The sequence below is a fragment of the Saimiri boliviensis genome, chromosome 16 (assembly GCF_048565385.1).
Source record: "Saimiri boliviensis isolate mSaiBol1 chromosome 16, mSaiBol1.pri, whole genome shotgun sequence".
NCBI lineage: Eukaryota > Metazoa > Chordata > Mammalia > Primates > Cebidae > Saimiri > Saimiri boliviensis.
The window spans coordinates 64,681,450-64,702,174 of NC_133464.1; the positions used below are offsets into that span (position 1 = coordinate 64,681,450).

At 39.5% G+C, this 20,725-nt stretch overlaps 1 protein-coding gene and 1 non-coding gene across 4 annotated transcripts in view; both read right to left on the reverse strand.

The window, feature by feature from the left end:
- Positions 1-4,854: 4,854 nt before the first annotated feature.
- GPALPP1 (GPALPP motifs containing 1) overlaps positions 4,855-20,725 on the reverse strand; it is a 45,368-nt gene continuing 29,497 nt past the window's right edge. For 2 of the 3 annotated variants that reach the window (XM_039473300.2, XM_039473298.2), the window contains 2 exons: positions 13,661-13,879; positions 6,346-12,069 (listed from right to left, as the gene is read on the reverse strand). In XM_039473300.2, the coding sequence (XP_039329234.1) occupies positions 13,661-13,879 (219 nt within the window). In that variant the 3' untranslated portion in view covers positions 6,346-12,069. Of the gene's footprint in view, positions 5,382-6,345; positions 12,070-13,660; positions 13,880-20,725 lie in introns of those variants that run through there. The other variant, XM_039473299.2, reaches the window with a different exon arrangement.
- On the reverse strand, positions 9,952-10,054 carry LOC120365806 (U6 spliceosomal RNA). The gene has a single exon (XR_005580654.1). It is a non-coding gene; the product is annotated as a U6 spliceosomal RNA (small nuclear RNA).

Below are 20,725 nucleotides of genomic sequence, written 5' to 3' on the forward strand. Positions count from 1 at the left end.
CCAGGATGAAAGTTTCAGTGACCTCTTGGGAGGTTCCCAAGGAGGAAATGGGGATAATATTTGTGACAGCTGTGATCTATCATGGCCTGAGGAAGAGAGCACTCAACTGGGAAATACTGTAGCTAGAATGATAACCTAATGATAGGCCTTGGTGTTTTGCTTCATTCGAGAAGGTGAAAAACTGGAATGAGAAAACAATATCCGATTGTTTGGACGCACGGCTCCCAGGGCTAGGAGTAAGATGTTGTCCAGAGGTGGTGGTGGGGGCTCTCTATTGAAGTGCTTTTAAGATGCTCATTCATTTCTTTACCATAACAGTGTTGTGGCCTCCCTGCATTCATTCCTCCTGCAGTCCTCATTTCAAATCATCTTTCTGCTAAAGGCATCTGTTAACAAGGTACCAGCCGGGATCAAGACTCAGTTGGCTCCCGCTTGGCTTGGCGGAGGAAGACAGGTGGAACTCTAGTGCCTCCTTGTGGAATCACTGACATTTCCAGGTCTACCTCACCTAGAAAAGAACGCAAGTTTGTACTCAGGATTTAAGAAGTCTCCATTTCTTTTGATGTATCCGTCTCTCCCTTCGTCCCTCTCACAAACTTCATTGAGTATCTATTATAGCTAGGTCCTAGAAATAACCAATAAAAAAGATAGGATATTGCCTTCACAGAGTTCATAATCCATTTGTGCAAAACAAGTAAACAGCTCATAACAGTCCGAAGAGCTAATGGAAGGACGAGTGTGGTGACCTACTGGCCGGGAACGCTGTGTAAGCTATCGAGCTAGAGGATATTTTTGAGCTAGTGTTCAAGGATTCTGTCCCTCAAAGTTGAAAGATAAAATAATGACAATGTTTTTATCATCAGGCGGACTTTGTCATTAAAATAAACCAGAGGATAACATGTCATGATTCCTGTCTTTATTTGGGTTCCAAACAGCTCTGCAGGCAGAGGGGATCTCACTCTGTCACCCAGGCTGGAGTGCAGTGCTGTGAACACCTTTTCCAACAACTCTACGTCAGGCTTTTAACTGACTGTAGTTTCGTTTTTCTTGTTTTTGCCTACCTGGAATATGTTACCTTCTTTTGGTAACCATACCTCCAGTTTCCTTTAGGGAAACATTATGGAGCACAGAGGCTGGAGAACTGCAGAGCAGCTGAGAAACCCAGTGGCCCACCAATGTACTCAACCAGTGATAATCATCAGCTGGGAGTGGCTAACTCAAGGCCCCTTGTGCCTGAAGTTACGGTGAATCCGGTTTCCACTTTGGCTAACTTCTCTCCAAGCCTCCTGTCATTGGACATCTCATAGCCAAGAAACACATTTAATTGGCAGAGTCAGGCAGGCTTCCTTGCTATTGATTGGGCTGGAGCTGATTATCCTTCATATTTTTTTCATTTCCCTTTCTTCCTATTTTTTTAAGATGGAAAGACTAAAGAAATCATTTTGAATTGTACTCTGATTTATAAGTTGCAGCAGAATGTGGTGAATAAACCGTGACAGCTCATCTCTCGTCTACCTTGTTTGTGCTAAATGTACTTTTTGATGTCAGAGGATGTGATGGAAGCAAATCAGGAAGGGAGGGGCAGGCATTTTAGAAACAGTGCCATCATACTGGGCAGCACCTACCCTGGCTGAGTCATCTCTGAAGCATGTTGATGTGAGCATGTGCCCCCATCCCCTCTGCACATGAAAATTCATAACCATGAGACAGGACTAGCTGATATCTAATGAAAGGGGGTTCACACGGCCAGATGCTAACATTGGTAAACCTGTAAAGAACAGACAGGCAGGTGGGCGAGACCCCAATTTGGTAAACACAGTGTCTGTACTCTCATTAGAAAACTGGTGGGAATCAAAGGTGAGATGGGGCCATAGCAAGCATCAGATGTTTTTGTCTTTCTAGTATATGTTATCTTTGTTTCCAATAACATTGCTACTTTCTTTTGGGGAACTCTTCTGCCAAGTTCTTGGTCTAGGTGGTTTAGATAGAGTTTAACCCACCCTTTGGCTTCATGGGTGGAGATATGAACTAGCCTGGGTTACTGGGTGTTTTCTCTCATGACCCTGTGATTGATTTAGGATAAACAAGTGACCAAAGGTGAGCCCATCGGCATCAGTTCTTGGACTTCAGCAGGAACTACTGGAAAAGAGCAGCTTTCTTTTCACTGGTTTGTTAAACTGGCAGAATGTCACTTTAGACGTGCTGCTATCCAGTTTGTCCCCGTCCAGGAAGTCTACCTGAGGTGAGGTCCACACAAAGGAAGGCAGGCCAAGGAGCAGAGACAGAATCCTGTGACACGTTTTGGGCGCCCAGATCCAGTTGTACCTAAAGCCAGGGCTACGGTCTGGACTTTTAATTACATGAGCGAATAAATCTTTATTTTTTCTTCCTTTTTTTTTGTTGTTCCTTTTTTTGTTTTTGTTTTTTAATTATATTTTTAAAAATCTTTTTTTTTGTTTTTTTTTTTTTTGGAGGCAGAGTTTCGCTCCTGTTACCCAGGCTGGAGTGCAATGGCACGATCTTGGCTCACTGCAACCTCCACCTCCTGGGTTCAGGCAATTCTCCTGCCTCAGCCTCTTGAGTAGCTGGGATTACAGGCATGCACCACCATGCCCAGCTAATTTTTTTTGGTATTTTTAGTAGAGACGGGGTTTCACCATGTTGACCAGGATGGTCTCGATCTCTCGACCTCGTGATCCACCCGCCTCGGCCTCCCAAAGTGCTGGGATTACAGGCGTGAGCCACCGCGCCCAGCTTAAAAAATCTTTTAATTATTTTTTTGAGAGGGGATCTCACTCTGTCACCCAGGCTGGAGTGCAGTGCTGCGAACGTGGCTCATTGCAGCCTCAACCTCCCATCTCAGTCTCCCAAGGAGCTGAGACTACAGGTACACACCATCATGCCCAGCTAATTTTTTAAATTTTTTGTACAGACATGGTCTCCTGTGTTGCTCAGGCTGGTCTCGAACTCCTGGCCTCAAACAGTCCTCCTGCCTTGGCCTCCCAAAGTGCAGGGATTACATGTGTGAGCCACTGTGCTTGGCCACATGAGTGAATCAACTATTAAGCCAATTTGAGTTGGGTTGCTATTACTTGCTGCCAAGAGTTCCAATACCCGAATCTTCTGAGGTCATAAGTGAGCCTGTCTACCAAAGTTGTCTGAGTACATCTATTAGCCAGGTGGCTACAATAACAACCATCATTATTGCTGGTTTTTGTGCTAATTGTTTAAATATGTCATCTCATGTAATCCTGGTAACACCTTGTGAGTTGTTACTGCCCCATTTAAGAGACAAAGACAGTTGAAATTGATTAAGAAACTTGTCTCAAGTTAACATAGCTAGTGTTTACGTCGGAATTGATTGCAGGCTGCTGTCTCCAAAGTTTATAACATGCTTAACTGGCATGGTATAACTTCCATATGTTAATCAGGGCTTAGTTGCAAACAAAGTAATATACTCTGATTAGTTTAAGCAGACCCAGAAGTTACATAAGCAGGAGTGTGCATCCACACTGCAGTCCTCCTCTAGAGAAGCCCCAGTCTCAGTCACAGCAGTTGACACCACCGATGCTTGGAACTGGGTGCCAGACATGCCAGCTCTGCTGCTGTTGAAGATCTGGCCATGTCCACTAACAGGCCTATCAGAAGATGTTTCTGGGAATGCCAACTTCTTCCCTTTTCTCCCTTAGAATACCAATTGCACGTGGGTGCAGCTGATTGGCAGAGACCAGGCCACATACTTGTGCTCTAGCAGCAAGGGAGCCTGGGAAAATGAGTTTTGCCTTCTATGTTTTTAATCAAGAGGCTCAGTGGTCACAATCTGACAACACAACATCTTTGATTCTAGAAATCTTAATCTTGATTCTATTAATCTTAATGTTAGATTCTAAACTGTGGTTTGACTGTAAACATTTTAAATTTTAAGAACCTCAAGAAATGTCATGTTTGGGCCAAACCAAGTTTGATTCTCATACTTCAGAGTATACAGAATCACCTGGGCAGCTTGCCCAAAATAGATGGCCCAACCATGTATTGGGCCCACCCCCAAACCTACAGATGAAATAAAAACCTGATTGGTTGGGCACGGTGGCTCACACTTGTAATCCCAGCATTTTGGGAGGCCAAGGTGGGTGGATCACTTAAGACCAGGAGTTTGAGACCAGCCTGGCCAACATGGTGAAACCCTCGTTGTTACTACAAATACAAACAATAGCCTGGTGTGGTGGTGCATGCCTGTAATCCTAGCTACTCAGGAGGCTGAGGCATGAGATTCGCTTGAGCCTGGGAGCTGGAGGTTGCAGTGAGCCAAGATCACACCACTGCACTCCAGTCTGGGTAACAGAGTGAGACTCTGTCTCTGAAAAAAATCTCTGATAGGGTCAGGGCATCTATGTTTGTAATAAGCTCCCAGGGGATTCTGATGAACATCAAAGTTTCTAAGACATTGATTTTGCTGACAAAACTGGTCATCATTTTTGTTCAATCAATACCTTCCGGCCGGGCGCGGTGGCTCACGCCTACAATCCCAGCACTTTGGGAAGCTGAGGTGGGTGGATCATGAGGTCAAGAGATCGAGACCATCCTGGTCAACATGGTGAAACCCTGTCTCTACTAAAAATGCAAAAATTAGCTGGGCATGGTGGCGCGTGCCTGTAGTCCCCACTACTTGGGAGGCTGAGGCAGGAGAATTGCCTAAACCCAGGAGGCGGAGGTTGCAGTGAGCCGAGATCGTGCCATTGCACTCCAGCCTGGGTAACAAGAGCGAAACTCCGTCTCAAGAAAAAAAAAAAAAAAAAAAAAAAAAAAAATCATTACCTTCCATTTGCCTAAGCCTAGGTATTACATAGTTCTGGTAAATACTCAATAAAGATGCAGCCCCACTGTGTGTTCATATATGCTCACTGGAAAGATTATAAATGTGATTTTAAAAAGCTCTTTATGATTTGCTGGTAGAAGGAAATACTCTGAAGCCATCTTTTCATATCATTTTCTTACAGGCAACACAGTATAATGGATTGATTAACATCTTACAAAGTGACAGGGTAAGAGATAGTTTTAAATCTTTATTGATAAACTGTCATTTGACTGCAAACATTTTAAAATTTCAGAATCTGTTTTCAAATCTGACAGTTTTATTAACCAATATACAAGGCTGTTGGGGAAAAACACAAATTTAAATTCAGTTAAAATGAAGACTGAAGAATGATCACAATTTCTATATTTATTTGCTGGTCAATATTAAAAATTGTATCTGTACCTGTTATAAAAAGTAGCAATCTTAGGTTGATGATTAATTGCTTTTGTTAAGTGTGTAGTGTGAGTTAGGTATTATAGTATTATTTATCCTTAGTTGAGCAAAATGTGTTGCTTTCAGCCATCACCTAGAAAGACAAAAATCATCATTATATACATAAGCAACTTCATTTGTTCTTTTGCACCCAGTGATTAAAAAGGAACAAGTTGATTTTCATCTCAGAGCTCTGATTGTATGAAGATAAAACTAGTAGTAAATCCCTTATCATATAGCCTGTTTGGCCAACATTGCCCCATCATAAAGAAAATAGAAGCTCTATAAAGGATAGGACAGTGGTAAGTAATCAGAGGTATGAAAATGAACTTTAAAATGCTTCAATATTCTTGAATGGGTTCTTGAAATTTATCCAGATCTCAAAACAATGATGCAGCTTTTATTTGTAGCTTTTATTACTTGTCTTTCATACCTAGTTCTGCATGACTTTGTTGCTTTTTTATTTTTCTTTTTTAGAGACAGGGTCTCTCTCTATTTCCCTGGTTAGAGTGCAGTGGCACATTCATACCTCACTGTAGCCTTGAATTCTTGGGCTCAAGTGATCCTCCTGCCTCAGCTTCCTGAGTAGCTGGGACTACAGATGCATGCCACCATGCCCAGCTAATTTTTAAATTATTATGATTATTATTTTTTTGTAGAGACAGGGTCTTGCCATGTTGCCCAGGTTGGTCTTGAACTCCTGGCTCTCAAGTGATTCTCCTGCCTTGGCCTCTTGAAGTGCTGGGATTACAGATATGAGCCACTGTGCCTGGCCTTTTGTTTCTTTTTAACATTCTTTTACCTACTGTTAAACATGGGGCAAAACAATCTCTGAAAAAAAAAGCATAACCCCAAAGATTCCTATTTAGTAGGTGTGGGACTGGAGATTTGCATTTAAGTGAACTCCTAGGTGATTCTGATAGAAATGGTTAAAGGATTACAAATTAAGAGACAGACTCATCTACTGCATTTTTCAGTCCCTAAGTAAAAACATACTACTATGTCCAGAATTCTAAAGACTTGACTAATAATTGTTGAATTCATCTGGTGCTATTCAGTTCTTTTTTTTTTTTTTTCTGAGACGGAGTTTCGCTCTTGTTACCCAGGCTGGAGTGCAATGGCACGATCTCGGCTCACCACAACCTCCGCCTCCTGGGTTCAGGCAATTCTCCTGCCTCAGCCTCGAGTAGCTGGGATTACAGGCACATGCCACCATGCCCAGCTAATTTTTTGTGTTTTTAGTAGAGACAGGGTTTCACCATGTTGACCAGGATGGTCTCGATCTCTTGACCTCGTGATCCACCCACCTTGGCCTCCCAAAGTGCTGGGATTACAGGCTTGAGCCACCGCGCCCGGCCAGTTCTTAAAAAGAATGTAAATAACCCTCAATAATTAGGCCCAGGAGGAAACAAGTAATTTACAACTTCTGAAAAAAACAGCTATTCTTAAATATTTATGCTTTTGTTGAAAAAGTATAGGTTTAATGTTCAGTTCAATGTATTAATGTTCTCACATACAGGGTGTTTGCAGAGCAAGGGCCTAAGAGTGAATTCAGACATATTTGGGGAATTCTGAAAGGCCAGCAGGGTAGACCTTTGGTGTAAGAACCATCTGGCCTATTCCAATGTGATGTTTATAACTTGGTTAAGGAGTATTCTCCATTGGAGGCTGGGTGCAGTGGCTCACGCCTGTAATCCCAGCACTTTGGGAGGCCAAGGCAGTTGGATCATCTGAGGTCAGGAGTTCAAGAATTGCCTGGCCAACATGGTGCAACCCTGTCTCCACTAAAAATACAGAAAATAGTCAGGTATATTGGCAGGCACCTGTAATCTCAGCTTTCAGGAAGCTGAGGCAGGAGAATCACTTGAACCTGGAAGGCAGAAGCTGTAGTGAGCCGAGATTGTGCCATTACACTCCAGTCCGGGCAACAGAGCGAGACTCTGTCTCAAAAAAAATATTCTCCACTGGGAAGAATAGGCTTCATAGTATCAGTAACAAGACCCAACCCTGAGCCATCATATTTCTCACAATATACCAGCCACACTGGTGTAATTCTTCAAACACCAAAGAATTACTGCTTCAGGGCATTTGCATATGTGATCAGTCACTTTTGACACTGTTAGCTTCTTTTTATTTTTTAAGTTTCAGCTTAAATGACACATCTTCAGAGACTTCTTATTACCGGAACTAAAGAGAATTCCCATTCTCAACTACTTGTTCTAGTCTCTCACTACCCTGTTTTCTTTCTAACACCTATCAACAATGTGCAATTACTTGATCTTTTTTACTCAGATCTTTTTCTGCTCTCCCCCTAGAATATAAAATCACGAATCAAGGAATCTGCTTTACTTATCTGTGAATACCATGTAAGTGACCAGCACAGTATCTTCTCGCAGGGAGGAGGACTATGCCTACCTGGTTCACCATTGTGTTCTTAGCACCTACCACATACTGAGGCATTTAATACATTTTTATTGAATAAATTAACAAACATATATAAGTTCCTCAAAAACTACTTATTATAGGGAAATTATCTGAGAAAGCAAAGGCTGTCTTTTTGACCCTACATGTTCAGATTCCTAGCATTCAACGCTTAGCTTTTAATGATGCAAAGCATCTTTTTTGGTCACTTTCAATTTGGGAGGCAGACCAAACCAAACCAAAAAAAACCCTCATAATTAAACAATCCAGAAAAAAATCCTACCCACTGTTACATGTCCTGTGATATGAGGAACACAGGAATCTTGGTTGTAACACAGTGCCATCGTGTTCTTAAGAGCATTTCCAGTTGTCTGCCTTGTGTTTCTCAATAGACAAATATCTGTATAGTTACATTAGGATAATGAAAATCTGACAAGTGAGCTGGAGTTAAAAGTTGTTGTTGTTGTTTACAATAGCCTACAATGACCCGGTTGGCCAGAATAAACCTTTACAGAATATTCTCTACTAACACTGCCTGCTTCAGAAAAGCTAATAATGTTAAAACAAAACAAAAATAAAAACTACAACTTCTCAGATACAGATAAAACTTTATTTACACATAAAAAATTACACTTAAGGAATTCTGTTTCTATAAACAGTCTCTTAGTAAAGCTGAAAATGAAAAGGTTGAAAGGGGCAGTGAGCAGCTTTTTAACTGTGCACATACTGCAGTCACAAACAAGTTTTTAAGCTGCAAAAAACACCTCTTCTAAGTGGCATGAGCTTTTGAAACTGCAGACTTAAATCTCACAATGGCATCAAAAGCCAAAGAAAAATAAAACAATACTCTGAAATAGAAGATTTGGCTGTCAATGTTAATTGGGGGCTATCTCTAACCACTTTCTATCATGTTAATTCTTCCTCTTAGGTGTAATTCAACAAATAACTTTTTTCTAATAATACCTATCACTGCATGGAAAAAGTGAAAAGAGAAGTGATAAGGGCCTCCTATAAGTATAGTAGTTTAATATTAACATTATCTACCCTCAATAAAAAACAAAAAATGGCCGGGTGCGGTGGCTCAAGCCTGTAATCCCAGCACTTTGGGAGGCCGAGGCGGGTGGATCACAAGGTCGAGAGTTCGAGACCATCCTGGTCGACATGGTGAAACCCCGTCTCTACTAAAAATACAAAAAATCAGCTGGGCATGGTGGCGCGTGCCTGTAATCCCAGCTACTCAGGAGGCTGAGGCAGGAGAATTGCCTGAACCCAGGAGGCGGAGGTTGCGGTGAGCCGAGATCGCGCCATTGCACTCCAGCCTGGGTAACAAGAGCGAAACTCCGTCTCAAAAAAAAAAAAAAAAAAAAAAAAAAAAAAAAAAAAAAAAAGTCATAATGTTTTGGGATCAAATTATTTATACAATAACCACAGATATATTCTAAAGCAGGTAAGCCTTGGTACCATGCAAATCTCAACCTCACTTCTAAATAAGTCGTTAATTCAAAGAATCTTTCAGTGTTAAAATGATAAATTAAATGTCAAGTGATTGCGACATTTAAACCAGATTAAAAATTCTTAGATCAGGGTTTTTTTTTCCTTTTTTTTTTTTTTTTTGAGACGGAGTTTAGCTCTTGTTGCCCAGGCTGGAGTGCAATGGCGTGATCTCGGCTCACCGCAACCTCCGCCTCCTGGGTTCAGGCAATTCTCCTGCCTCAGCCTCCTGAGTAGCTGGGATTACAGGCACGCACCACCACGCCCAGCTAATTTTTTGTATTTTTAGTAGAGACGGGGTTTCACCATGTTACCAGGATGGTCTCGATCTCTTGACCTCATGATCCACCCACCTCGGCCTCCCAAAGTGCTGGGATTACAGGCATGAGCCACCACGCCTGGCCTTTTTTTCCTTTTTAAGAGCAAGACTTAATTTACTATGTTGTGCCCAACACAAAAAGGATTTCATTTATCTGCTAAGACGGTCTTATTAGGGATGTAGCCACCATCTCTCTTTTTTTGTTCAACCCTCTTAACTTCCACACCTGCTAAACCCAATAACCCCACCATTTACTTACCGGTAATGTGGTTACTATTTGAAACACCTAAATTATTGAAGATGACAATTTAGAAAGCTGGACAAAAATCATATAATTTCAAGTATTACAAACTTAAATGGCACCTTCAATGGTAAGAACATTAAAAGTATCTACTCTATTATATGAATGTAGTATTACTTTTTTTTTTTTTTTTTTAATATGGATCACTTCACGAATTTGCGTCATCCTTGCGCAGGGGACATGCTAATCTCTGTTTCGTTCCAATTTTTAGTATATGTGCTGCCGAAGCGAGCAGTGTTACTCTTTTGTTCTCCTTCATTTCTAAATTTCAAAAGAGGTCACATTCCCATGACAATTGGCCAAGAAATGTAGGAAATTAAAAAGTTCTTATTAAAATGTCTCCTGCCAGATGGACAGGAGATTTGATTCGGTTAGGCCTTTTGCAGCTTTGGAAGTGGGGAGGGGAGGAAGTAAAGAACACCTTCCGCCCTGTGCGGTAACGACTTTGTCCTTTTGTTGTCAGTATTTTTGAATTGGGATTAGTCCCTCCATGGGGCAAAACAATCTCTGAAACTGGCCTTACATTTTGTTAAAACTGCCCTCAGGTTGACACAAAAGAGCACTAGCTCCAAGGCCAGTAAGGTGGTAACTCCTGGAAGCATTAGGCGGAAAGCAGAGGTTTCTCTTCTTGATGCCAAGGTCATGGTCACTCCAAAGGTGAGGCATAAAACAGTAACTACGTAACAGAAATATCCCTATTCTCTTTAAAGTAGGAAAACAAACCAAAATAAGTCTCCAAAGATAACACTTTTACTTTAAAAAATACAAATTTCTCAAAAATATATGTTAAGAATTTACATAAGGAAGAAGAGCTAGAAAATACTTTTTCCTTTCATTGGGAAAAAATCGTAACAAAATTAAATGAATGCAATGGAGATACTCTTGTACAAAATTTTGTGTTCAGAAAATATTGCTCATTAAAAATGACATTTTTAGTCAAAAGGTAGCTCTGTTCAATTCTGAGTAGACAAGAAACTTTTTAAATTTGCTTAGGAGAATAACTCATCTTTTTAACAGCAATGCTCCTTTAGTTCGCTATGGTTTACATTGATGCTATGGAAAAAATATATTGTACTGCTATTATTAGAGGAAGAATAATTTGTACCATCATATAGTTTACTCAATTTTCATGAAGCTTACATGAACTGGGAATCAGAATCTTTTTCCATTGAAAATTTGTGTCTCATCAAAACTAGAATACCAGTGGAACAACTGGGATTAAGCAAGAAAATATAACTTACAGAATTGGCATTTATTTAACAATAGTTTAATACTTTAAATAGAACTTCTCATCTTATAAATGTATTATTTTTAGAGGCAATGCTTAAAGCATCACAAACTTATAATACTCCCAATTAGGGGGGTTATAATGATAAGTTTTCCATTTCCATTTTTGTATTCAGGAATTAATTTTTTTCTATTCATAATCGATATAAAAGATACGATCCCCGTAAATTAGCTACAAACTGTTGAGTACAGTATATAAATGGGTAAAGTGAGATAATCCCAAAGCAAAGTTCCAGGACTCAGAAAGCTTTGGTTGAGATCATAGAGACTGAGTCTTGCAGATTTCACACTGCTAACAGTTAATGGCATACTTGTCCTGATTGCCTCCCCTAGAAATACTAACTACTAAAGTTGGAAAACCCAAAATCATTTTTCCTTAGCACATGAGATAACCCAGAGATCTTTCTGACTTAAAAACAATTCAAGAAATGAAACAGCAAATAAAAAGCCCTGAGTGCTAAAACAAGCAAACTGATTATAAAACAGACAAAATCCATACCCTCTGTTTTCAAGTAAATTTGTATTCACTGGTTGCAGTTTAAAGGGAAAAAAGAACCACTTTCAAAGTTATGTGTTTACAGGAAGGACTTGACACACTCACTCTGGAACTTAGGTGTATTTGATGAGGAGATCCAGGCTGTGGTAGAGATTCGGCGGTCAGTCCTGATTAGACCTTAGAGGGTACTTGTGAGATACCATGAAAATCAGGGGGAATGGAAGCCTCTTAAAATAATTATTTGAAGAAAAGCCCATACTTCCATAGAAGCTAAAGGCACATAGAATATTCTGTTCTACAAAAGAAACATTAGTTTTTATGTTTCCACATGACCTTAAAAGGACACACAGAACAAGGCAAATTTGTGTGGTTTTTAAGACTAAAGTAATCTCTAATCTTAAGAAGCCAAAAACAAAGATGGATAAAGAAAATTCTTCAACTTTTCTTCATTGCACAGGGAAATCCCCCTGAGGTAAAAATAAGAAAACTCAGTAAGTTGGAAATATTTCTAAATTTAACTGTATTTTCCTCAAAAATCCAATTTGAATATTGATATAGGCTTTATACAATTAAAAATCATAAAGATTTTAAGAAGCAACCTCAGCTTTTATGTAATTTCTTTTCTTCTTTTTCTTTTCTTTCTTTTTTGAGATGGAGTCTCTTGCTCTTGTTGCCCAGGATAGAGTGCAGTGGCTTGATCTTGGCTCACTGTAACCTCTGCCTCCCGGGGTTCAAGCAATTCTCCTGCCTCAGCCTCCTGAGTATCTGGGATTGCAGGGGTGTGCCACCACACCCAGTTAATTTTTATTTTTATTATCTTTATTTTTGGTAGAGACAGAGTTTCACCATGTTGGTCAGGCTGCTCTCCCAACCTCAGGTGACCCACCTGCCTTGGCCTCTCAAAGTGCAAAAGTGCTAGGATTACAGGCATGAGCCATTGTGCCTAGCCTCTTTTTTTTCTTTGAAAGAGATAAGGTCTCACTTTGTTGCCCAGGCTAGAGAGTAGAATGGCACAATCACAGCTCACTGCTGCCTCAAATTCCTGGGCTCAAGGGATCGTCCTGCCTTTGCCTCCTGAGTAGCTGGGACTACAGGTGTGCTACATTGCACCTGGCTAGTTTTTTTTTTTTTTTTTTTTTTTTTGGTAGATATGGGGTCTCACCATCTTAAGCAGGCTGATCTCAAACTACTGGGCTCAAGTGATCCTACCACATCGGTCTCCCAAAGTGTTGGGATTACAGGCGTGAGCCACTGTACCCAGCTTTATGTAACTTCTTTTTTTTTTTTTGAGACGGAGTTTCGCTCTCGTTACCCAGGCTGGAGTGCAATGGCGCGATCTCGGCTCACCGCAACCTCCGCCTCCTGGGGTCAGGCAATTCTCCTGCCTCAGCCTCCTGAGTAGCTGGGATTACAGGCACGTGCCACCATGCCCAGCTAATTTTTAGTATTTTTGGTAGAGACGGGGTTTCACCATGTTGACCAGGATGGTCTCGATCTCTTGACCTCGTGATCCACCCGCCTCAGCCTCCCAAAGTGCTGGGATTACAGGCTTGAGCCACCGCGCCCGGCTATGTAACTTCTTAATCACTATTCTGAACCCTTGTCAGATTGGGCTATGGATGAATATTGGAATAGTTTTGAACCTTAACTTATAGGGGACCTTTCTAAGCAATACACATTTTCTAGTTGGGATTTTGTTTAACATACAAACTACCAGCAAGCCTCCTTTCTTCATCTTTAATAAAGCATGCATATTTACTCAAGCATCAATCCACAACTTTCTTTGCTATTTTCTTACAAGCTGAATTTTTATTTTAGCATTTTTAATAGCAATATCCTTATTAGGTTATTATGAGGGAAAGGCTATTTTTTCTACAAGCCATATTTTTCAACCCACAAGGCTGACTTTTCAAAAATCACAGTTTACTTATAAAAAAAAATATAATTTTTAATCTATTGTAAAAAGAAATAGATTTCAGCACAATTATTAAAGACAACAGTATTTAGAAAAGTTCACATTGATCAGTATTAAAATATACCTCACTGAAATATACTTACTTATAAAAACATATTGCCTTTGCCATGTGAAAATCTGGTGTTTAGTTCTCTAGATTTTTTTATTAGGGCTTTTTTTTGTGCTTCATCAAACCGATTAACCTTGAGATCCTTATCACGGTCAAATGGTATTCTCTCTTGAGTCTTATTTTTGTCTTCAGCAGCCTTACTCTTTAACTTTTTATGATGTATGTCCATAAGAGATTCTGATCTTTTTGATTCCTGGAGAGAACAGGAGAGCAAAAATAAAAACTGTAGTCTGGATAGATTACTGATAAATATGATCACGAAACGGAATAATTAGATAGTAATGGTATACATTAAGGAGGGCTATTTATAAACCCCAGTAGTTTTTTTCCCCCCAAATTCAAGACAGCATTTATAAAGAAAATACATAATGAAAAGCATTATGGTAATTTAAATATTAGACATCAGAGTACAAACCAAGAACAGAGGTGTGAAAGAAACAGCAATTATATTGTCACTTCATAGATGTGCTGGTCTTTGAAGGCTATATGGATGGATAGGAAGGGAAGGCACTGCCAGGCTGAAGCAAAAACAAAGGTAAAAGACAAGAGCACAGATGTGGCAAATTTCAAGGCCTGTGCAGCATATGTTGGCATGTTCCATAGCTCATTTTTGTTCCTTTCAGTTTTCTGTTCTTTCTCTTTTTCCCTTAACTCCCTCATTTTTCTTTTCTTCTTAGCTAGGGTAGGTGTTCACATTTTCAGATGTATTTAGTAAGACAAGGTCTGAGCAAAAACAATTGATTTAATAAACTAAGGATCACAGACCTCTGAGTATTGACTAAGGTAAAGGATAGAACAGTCTTGGATGGAAAGAGCAGGGAGGGGGATGGAAAAGGAGATAGAGGTAGTACAGATCAGCAGCCTTCAAACTGGGGAGCAGAGTTTGCGGAGGATGAAGGCATGGGTAATTTTAAGGTTATTTTTCCATGATTCTCTACTTCTTCATGTAGTCTTTCTTACAAGTGATTTGGCCTAGACTGCATCTTGCGAAGGTGCCTTCCCTTTCATTATAGCCCTTTCTCATTTAACAAAGGAGCCTACAAAGTATTGTTTAGGAAAGCAAAAGTCTACAGGGTATGAGACAAAAAAATCTGAAATACAAATCAAGAAATTGTAAACACAGGAGGGCTCTGTGTCCTGTGTCTGAAACACATTACTCCTAAGAGTGTAGTGTCCTTTATAAATGGGTATTTTAAGGCCAGGCGCGGTGGCTCAAGCCTGTAATCTCAGCACTTTGGGAGGCCGAGGCGGGTGGATCACGAGGTCAAGAGATCGAGACCATCCTGGTCAACATGGTGAAACCCCGTCTCTACTAAAAATACAAAAAATTAGCTGGGCATGGTGGCACGTGCCTGTAATCCCAGCTACTCAGGAGGCTGAGGCAGGAGAATTGCCTGAACCCAGGAGGCGGAGGTTGCGGTGAGCCGAGATCGCGCCATTGCACTCCAGCCTGGGTAACGAGCAAAACTCCGTCTCAAAAAAAAAAAAAAAAAAAAGGGTATTTTATTGAAATGTTCTGAATTCAGATATATTGAAGAATGGGTAATGGAAGAAAAGACAATTTTTGCTTAACAACCATACCTCTTCCAGGCCCTTCCTGCTGCCAAAGAATGTATTTGAGGGGGAAGGAGGGAAGAAAGCTCAGTAAAAGCAAAATAACAAGGCACTAGTAAAAAAATGCTGTAAGTGACAGCATCTTATTCTATCCAGAAGGTAAAACAGCACCTACATCAGAATTCAAAGTGTTATGTGAATGATCATTAACACATTGATTTGAATGGAAAAAAATGAATCAGAAAGTAAGTCTGGTCTAGCTGATCTGACAACCAGAAATGACTTTGTCAATTAGGTTATGTGATAGACATGTCTCGTAAATTAACTGAACTCAATCTGGAGCCATAAGGTTTTAGCAGAATGTACAAAAGATACATTAGTAAATATGTATTTAAATTAGTACTATTCGCATTTTCCTATCCCAGCTCAATATACTGGGTTAAACAAAGTACCCCTTAGTTATTTCATAAATATTGATAAAGTCTTTAGAAACAAACTGATTAGCAAATCAAATGCTTTCCAATTCTTTATGTTCAACAAAATGGAAGGAGGCAAAAAAAAAAAAAAATCAAATATTGGTAAGAAAAAATAGGTAATCAAGGCCGGGCGCAGTGGCTAATGCCTGTAATCCCAGCACTTTGGAAGGTGGAGGTGGGTGGATCACCTGAGGTCGGGAGTTTGAGACTAGCCTGACCAACAGGGAGAAATCCAGTGTCTACTAAAAATACAAAATTAGCGGGACGTGGTGGGATTATAGGCATACCTATAATCCCAACTACTTGGGAGGCAGGAAAATCACTTGAACCTGGGAGGTGGAGGTTGCAGTGAGCCAAGATTGCGCCATTGTACTCCAGAATGGCAACAAGAGTGACATTCCATCTCAAAAAGGAAAAGAAAAAGAAAAAATAGGTAATCAAACATGGAGCATGGAGAAATAAAAACTTAAGTTCCAAATTCAAAAAATCTGCATTGTAATGATGGTCCTGATGCTTTCAACACTGGTAACAATGGGCAAGTAACTGAAGTCTCATTTCCCCAGCTGTATAATGGTAGTAGTCATAATAATCTCTAAATATATTAGGGAGAAGTTAAATGATCTAATGAATACAAAGGGTTTAATACAGTGTTGGCTATATAAGAAGCAATAAATGCTAAATGTTAGATTTATTGAGCATTTACTATATCCTCATAACATCTCTGTAAATGTTATTATTTTCATTATATAGACTTGGAAAGAATGAGAAAACTTAATAGAATCAATGTGAAAACAATCAAAAGAGATTCTAATGAGTTGACAGTTAAGAAACTATTAATAATAGTTTTTGTAAACAGATCAATATGAGGTTAAAGAGAATAACTCAAATAGTTCAAAGAACTGAATGATACCGCTATAACAAAATGGGTTCATTCTCACTTACTTCTTTATCAAAACTTGGTTTCTTAATTCTTAGAAGTATAAAAGAACACAACTGATGCTAATACTTGTCTTAAATTTTTTTTCTTTTATGTTTATTTCAATAGCTTTAGAGGTATAAGTGGATTTTGGTTATATGCATGAAATTGTACAGTGGTGAAGTCTGAAGCTTCAGTGCACCCATCAACCAAGTAGTGTACATTGTATGAAACCTGTCTTATTCTGGCAATAGGTAACATTCATCCAAAGACCAGGAACTAACTAGAAAAAAAGTATTTCATTAAAAGAGTAAGTTAAATTTACATTTTACTTTTTGTAGTTAATAATTATTTATCAATTTTTTTCCCACTGAGTCAGAGTCTTGCTCTGTCACCAGACTGGAGTGCAGTGGCATGATCTCCGTTCATTGCAACCTCCATCTCCTGGGTTCAAACAATTCTCCTGTTTCATTCTCCTGAGTAGCTGGTATTATAGGCATACACCACCATACCTGGTTAATATTTTTGTATTTTTAGTAGAGACCCAGTTTCACCATGTTGGCCAGGCTGGTCTCGAACTCCTGACCTTGTAATCCGCCCGCCTCAGCCTCCCCAAATGCTGCGATTACAGGCATCAGCCACCACACGAGGCCCTTATGATGAAAATTTTTAGATGTCAAGTTAAAAAATACACAGTTTTAGGGACAGGCGCAGTGGCTGATGCCTGTAGGCCCAGCACAGTGGGAGGCCAAGGCTGGCAGATCACCTGAGGTGAGGAGTTCAAGACCAGCCTGGCCAACATAGTGAAACCCCATCTCTACTAAAAATTCAAAAACTAGCCAGTATGGTGGTGTGTGCCTGTAGTCCTAGCTATTTGGGAGGCTGAGGCAGGAGAACCCAGGTGGAGAGTGTAGTAAGCTGAGATTGTGCCACTACACTCCAGCTGGGTGATGGAACAGAGTGAGACTTGGTCTCAAAACATACACACACACACACACACACACACACACACACACACACACACACACACACAGTTTTAGGGGATACCAAGTAAAAACATTTGAAGACTGCTGGTCTCCAACACCAACTGGTTGAAAAGAAATATAGATTCCTCAGTCCCATCATAGAGATAGTGAATCAAAACTGCCAATGGGCCAGGCGCGGTGGCTCACGCCTGTAATCCCAGCACTTTGGGAGGCCGAGGCGGGTGGATCACGAAGTCAAGAGATCGAGACCACCCTGGTAAACATGGTAAAACCCTGTCTCTACTAAAAATACAAAAAATTAGCTGGGCATGGTGGCATGTGCCTGTAATCCCAGCTACTCAGGAGGCTGAGGCAGGAGAATTGCCTGAACCCAGGAGGCGGAGGTTGCGGTGAGCCGAGATCGCGCCATTGCACTCCAGCCTGGGTAACAAGAGCGAAACTCCGTCTCAAAAAACAAACAAACAAAAAACTGCCAACGGTGGGTCTCAGAAACCTTGCTTTTACTACTCAAGTTCTGATAGAGGTGATCCACTGGATGTGGAATGCACTTGTAGACCATTCTTTCTAGTAGTTTGGTATTAATAGGAGATAGGATGCCAACACGAAGCAGTGCAGTAAGGTTAGTTTTCGGATGGAAAACCAGGTACGCAGCATTCAATGTATGTATAAATGTAAAAAAGCTCTCTTAGCACCATTTCTCCACATTTCTCCTCCCTTCCCTTGCTTTCCTTGCCTCCTTAGTGAGGTAGTAATGATGAAGCTTGACAGGCTAACAAGAGTTGTTAGGGGAAGGCCTAAATATATAACAAAGAGCTGGAGAAAATAGAGAAGAAAGTTTGAGCAGATGGGTGGAGATAGGAGAAAGAATGGAGTTGTATGGACTTTAGTACTTTACCTAAAGCCACTACTGAGGAAAATGATTAATAACGAGGAGCAAAATTGTGTATAAGGTAACAAAAAGCAAACAAAAATGGAGAACTAAAGATGGCAGGTTTCATTGTACCAATTCCTTATATTAGTAAGTTAAACAATAGAGACAGAGGAATACATTAAATCACTGGACTATTACTATACAAGCAATCAAAACAATTCAAGTGCTCAAACTCATGATGATAAAAGAAATAAACTTTAATATCAGTTGTTTCAAGTGTACTACTGTTGGTCTAATTTAGGATAATTTGCACACTGCGACACACAGGAGCAAACTAGTGCTAATTTATAATAAAATAAAAACGCCCAGAGACAGTCAATTCACTGAAAATCAAAAGCTGAAACTGATTGATGTAAGAGATTAATCTGCTAAATTACTAATTTGCTGATTTACCATATTTAATCATTTAACACAAATGTCTGCATTTTCTAACAATTTACAATATTCAGAGCATTTTTTTTATTTATTAAAAATTTTTTTTTAGAGACAGAGTCTTGCTCTGTGTAGACCCTGCCGTGGAGTGCAGTGATGTGGTCATAGCTCACTGTAACCTCAAACTCCTAGGCTCAAGTGATCCTCCAACCTCAGCCACCCAAGTGGCTGGGACTACGAGTTAATTTTTTACCTTTTTATTTTGGTAGGGATGGGATCTCACTTTATTGCCCAGGCTGGTCTCTAAGTCTTGGCCTCAGGAGACCCTCCCTTCTGAGTCTCCCCCAAAGTGCTAGGATTACATGTGTGAGCCACCATGGCTAGCCATGAGCAAACCCATGAGCAATGGGTTTGTAATGGCTTTTGAAAACGAATGCCAAACTTCTTGATTGGTTTTTATTTTGTCTTCATTGAAGTATTTTAAAAACTGCTCGATTTATCAAAAGCTAAGGTTTCTAGAGTGGCTAAGACTATATTAATACTTCGAATAGAAAGTATATGGAATTTCATCATGAGTAGAACCCTAATTTTTTGGATGTATTTTAAAGTAAATTGTAAACATCACTACATGTCCTCCTAAATACTGAAGCATGCATTTAATTTGAGTTCAATATCTGTTCATACATTTTTAAGATAAATGTACATATGATGAAATGCATAAATATTAAGTGTATAGTCAATGAGTTTTATAGTTCAAACTTCAATCAAGATCTGGAAACTTTCTATCACTTCGGCATAGGAAAGTATGCTGTTTCCTGGTCAAATTCCACACCCCTATTCCAACTACTAGCATTCTAATTTTTTTTCCACCACAGAATGATTTTGCTTAATCTAGAGCTCCATATAAACACAAGAAGAACTATGTACTTGCTTGTGTAAGACTTCTTTCACTCAGCATAATGACTCTGAGATTCATCCAGGTTTTATTTATTTGTAATGTGTTCCTTTTTATTGGCGAGTAGTTTCATTTACACCACAGTTTGGTTTTCTCTTACTGATAAACACTTGAGCTGCTTACTGTATTTAACTATTACAAATAAAGCATCTATGAAATTCTTGGATAAGTTTTTTTTGTGGCTTTTAAGAACAACATATTCAACTCTTGGTGTCTATATGTTTTCATTTTTCTTAAGTAAATACCCAGAAGGAAAATAGCAGGGTACATATCTGTTCAGTTTGATAAGAAATGCCAGTTTAGAAAAAGGCTTAGCTTATTTATTTTCAGCCATTGGTCTTTTCTTACATAACTCGTTATGGCTCTAAATTTTCCCTCTAAATACCACTTCCTATGGCATCCCACCCAATTTGATATGTTGTATTTTTGTCATTCAGGTCTACGTTTTCTAACTTCCAGTATCATTTTTTCTTTGATGCAAAATTTAAATTTTTGAGTTTTTCTGATTTCCAGTTTTTAAGTTATTCTGAACCCAAACTTCAATTCTTTGTGGTTAGAGAATTTGGTTTGAGTGATAGTAATTCCTTCAGTTTTCTTGAGACTTGACTTTTGAGCTAGTAAGTTTTCATAAATACTCCAAGTGGGCTGAGTTTTTTGGTCAATTTCCAAAAATGTTTTAAGCATGCTTCACTGTAGTACTGGTCAACACATATACAATAAATCAAGCTAACTATATTTTAGAGCATGGAATTTTCTTTAGTTAATATACTGGGAACAGAAAATAATTTTCCTAAATACCTTTCAGGGACCAATGGGTTCAGTAATTTACATTTATTCTTTGAGCTGGGA